Consider the following 2,808-nt stretch of genomic DNA (forward strand, 5'->3'; position numbering starts at 1 on the left):
CTAAGGTCTAATGGTCTCGTCTTCCAAACTGTGGTTCTAAAGAAAAATGAGATAAACTCTTCCCAGAGTTGATGAGTTAATGCTTGTCTCCAATTGATTCAAAGCTCTACCAGGTACGAATGTATGTTACCAAATGAATCTTTTCATGATATTTAAAAAAGAGAAAAGATTATATCTCCTCCACCACCCCCCTCCCTCAACTACAACGGGTTCAAACAACAATTAACATCAAAACACAGCTCAACAAGAAGAATCCAGAAACCAGCACCAACCACACATTTTTTTAATAGCTCGAGTTCAGATCTGTGATTATTATGTCATTTATCTATGGCTTACCAAAAACTAGAAGAAAATTGAGGTGGAAAAAAAAAGCTCAAAGAGACATATTTAAGTTTCAAGAATAGTACAAAATCAAAATAACTAAGAAGAAATGCAGCTTAATAAATAAACATAAAATCACCCTCAAAGGAGACGAAGAGTACCTACACAAGACTGATGAATTTAGAAGGCCAACAAAAGAAAAGAGAAAATACAGAAGATTTCCGAGATTCTTCCTCTACTCACGTACAGAAAATTGTCAAACTAAGCGACGGGCGTAGAACTCGAATCCCCAATATCACAATGCAACGACCATGAACTACTGATATGCAAACGAATATCTAAAATAGAAAAAAACATAGCCAGATCGATAACCCACCTTCAAACCCAGTCGGACAAAGAGAACCTGTTTCATCCGAGCTCCCCACTTCCAAATATTGACTGTTTCCCTTCTTTACTTCTTCATTTTTAGGCTAATAGAATTTATCTGATCTGAATAATAATTTGACAATTGAATTAAGATCAAGCCTGCGAATCGGACTTCCTTGCCTGACCCTCCGCTTCTCTCTCTTCCAAGAGTCGTCCAGACTCCTCATCTGCCAGAGTAGCCTTCTTCTGAGCTTCCTTAGCCTTGAGCGCCTGCAGCTTCGAGTGGTTATAGTAGGCCACGCCCAAGAATGCGAGCCCGTACCCGATCAGATTGATTGGAGTGACCGTATCCCTGATGACCGACCACGAGAAAGCAATCAAAAGCCAATCTTTGACGACTCCAGCGACATTCATCGTCAGCGCGGAAGTCTTGCCGACGAGCAAGAACACGGCGAGATTCAAGGCGAAGGCGCAGACGGAATTGGTGCCGAAGATGGGCCAATCGAAGTGGAAGCTGGAGGTCTGCTTCAGTACAGGGAACTCGACGAGCATCCATGGAACAAAGAGGAAGACGAGGCAACAGGGAGCGACGTAATAAAGGGAGGTAATAGGGTTGAGGGTGATGCCCTTGGAGGTGAGCAAGATCTGGATCATGACGAGGCGGGTAGCCTCGAAGGCAACGGCAGCGAGTTGGAGAATGACGCCCCAGGTATCAAATCGTGCCTCGCCATAGGCGGCAACGGCAACACCGAAGGAGATAGAAAGCATGTTCATCATAGATTCAGTCTTGAAGGTCTCCTTCTTGAAGAAAACGCCGATGGAGTAGACGGCAACGGGCATCAGTGCCTTAAGCATCTGAATAAATGAAACAGATAGGTAGATGTAGGCGGAGTTGGAGAACCAGAGGCTGAGCGAGTAAAGAGCTCCGATGGGGACGACGGAGGAGAGGTAGAGATCTCGAGACATGGAGACCGGTTCCACGAGCTTGAAGACACGAACGAGGAGGAAAGCCAGGAAGGAACAGAAGGACATATGGATCATGGTTAGAGAGATTGGATATGGCCAGTTATACATCTTCTTGTCGAGGATGTACTTGTTGTAAACGATCACAGTGAAGCTCAGGAAGATCCATATGGCGACGTATGCGTACGAGAGCAGGATCTTCTTCACAACGCTCTCGCTCAACGAACCTCCCTTCCCCATTGTTATTCCTAAATTCCTCTTTGTCTCTGATTCAGAGAAGAAGCAGAAGAAGAAGAAAAGAATCGAAGGAAACCCTAACCCTAGAGGCCTAAGCCTCTGAGAAGGAAGGGAGAGAAGGTGTGTAGGTTCAAGCGGGGAAGGGAGATCAGAGGGTGAAGGATAAGGAGAAGATCTCAGGAGAACGAGTCAGTCTCTTCTTCAGAGCTAAAACGATCGAAGCAAGAGGGCGTTTTGTTCTTCTCTCTCTCTCTCTCTATAAGAAGAAACACAAGACGGAGATTGGAGAATGGAGATCGACTAGGCAAATTGGATTTTTAAAGGAAGTTCATGGACTTATTGGTCTTTTCAAGTATTTAAAATGGGCCTGATTTTGGATAGATTTGATTTTATTTGGCGTAGGTTTGGACTTTGGATTCTGGACTTTGAACCAAGCCCATACATTTATTGTTTCTTTCCTTTTATTTTCCTATTATTAGGATTAGGATTATTAAAAGAGGAAATATAAAGAAAATTCACAAAGATATTGTGACTGATTTTTCTCTGCGTGGATTTCCTTTTTCACCACATTTAATTAGAGTTTATCTTAATCTATCACCTAAATGCATATAACACATGATAGTCCACCCTCCTCTCATTCGTTCACGTGTATGCAGTTCCATCCTACATACACGTGAAGGGTAGTGTTGGAAGAATAGTCTTACATGGTTATCTTGAGTCTTTCTATAAAAAAAAAAAGGCATACCCAAACCCAGATACGGGCCATCTATCTTTTTATATACTTGTGAGTCCCTCCACACAATAGTTGTTTTTCTTTATTATGGGATTTTAGATTCTTGCTAAAGAAGGTTGGGCTTCAAATGCTCGAACTGACCGGTTAATGATGGTCCAACCATAAATGGGCCAATAAAGGGCATATAT

The 2,808-nt window shown here is 42.7% G+C and overlaps 1 protein-coding gene across 1 annotated transcript; it reads right to left on the reverse strand.

Annotated features, from left to right (window-relative positions):
• Positions 1-431: 431 nt before the first annotated feature.
• Positions 432-2,093, reverse strand: LOC122650386 (probable sugar phosphate/phosphate translocator At5g25400). The gene has a single exon (XM_043843804.1). The coding sequence runs from the start codon at positions 1,888-1,890 to the stop codon at positions 841-843; it is 1,050 nt and encodes a 349-aa protein (XP_043699739.1). The 5' UTR covers positions 1,891-2,093; the 3' UTR covers positions 432-840.
• Positions 2,094-2,808: the final 715 nt, after the last annotated feature.

This window comes from Telopea speciosissima, chromosome 2, assembly GCF_018873765.1.
Source record: "Telopea speciosissima isolate NSW1024214 ecotype Mountain lineage chromosome 2, Tspe_v1, whole genome shotgun sequence".
Taxonomy (NCBI): domain Eukaryota; kingdom Viridiplantae; phylum Streptophyta; class Magnoliopsida; order Proteales; family Proteaceae; genus Telopea; species Telopea speciosissima.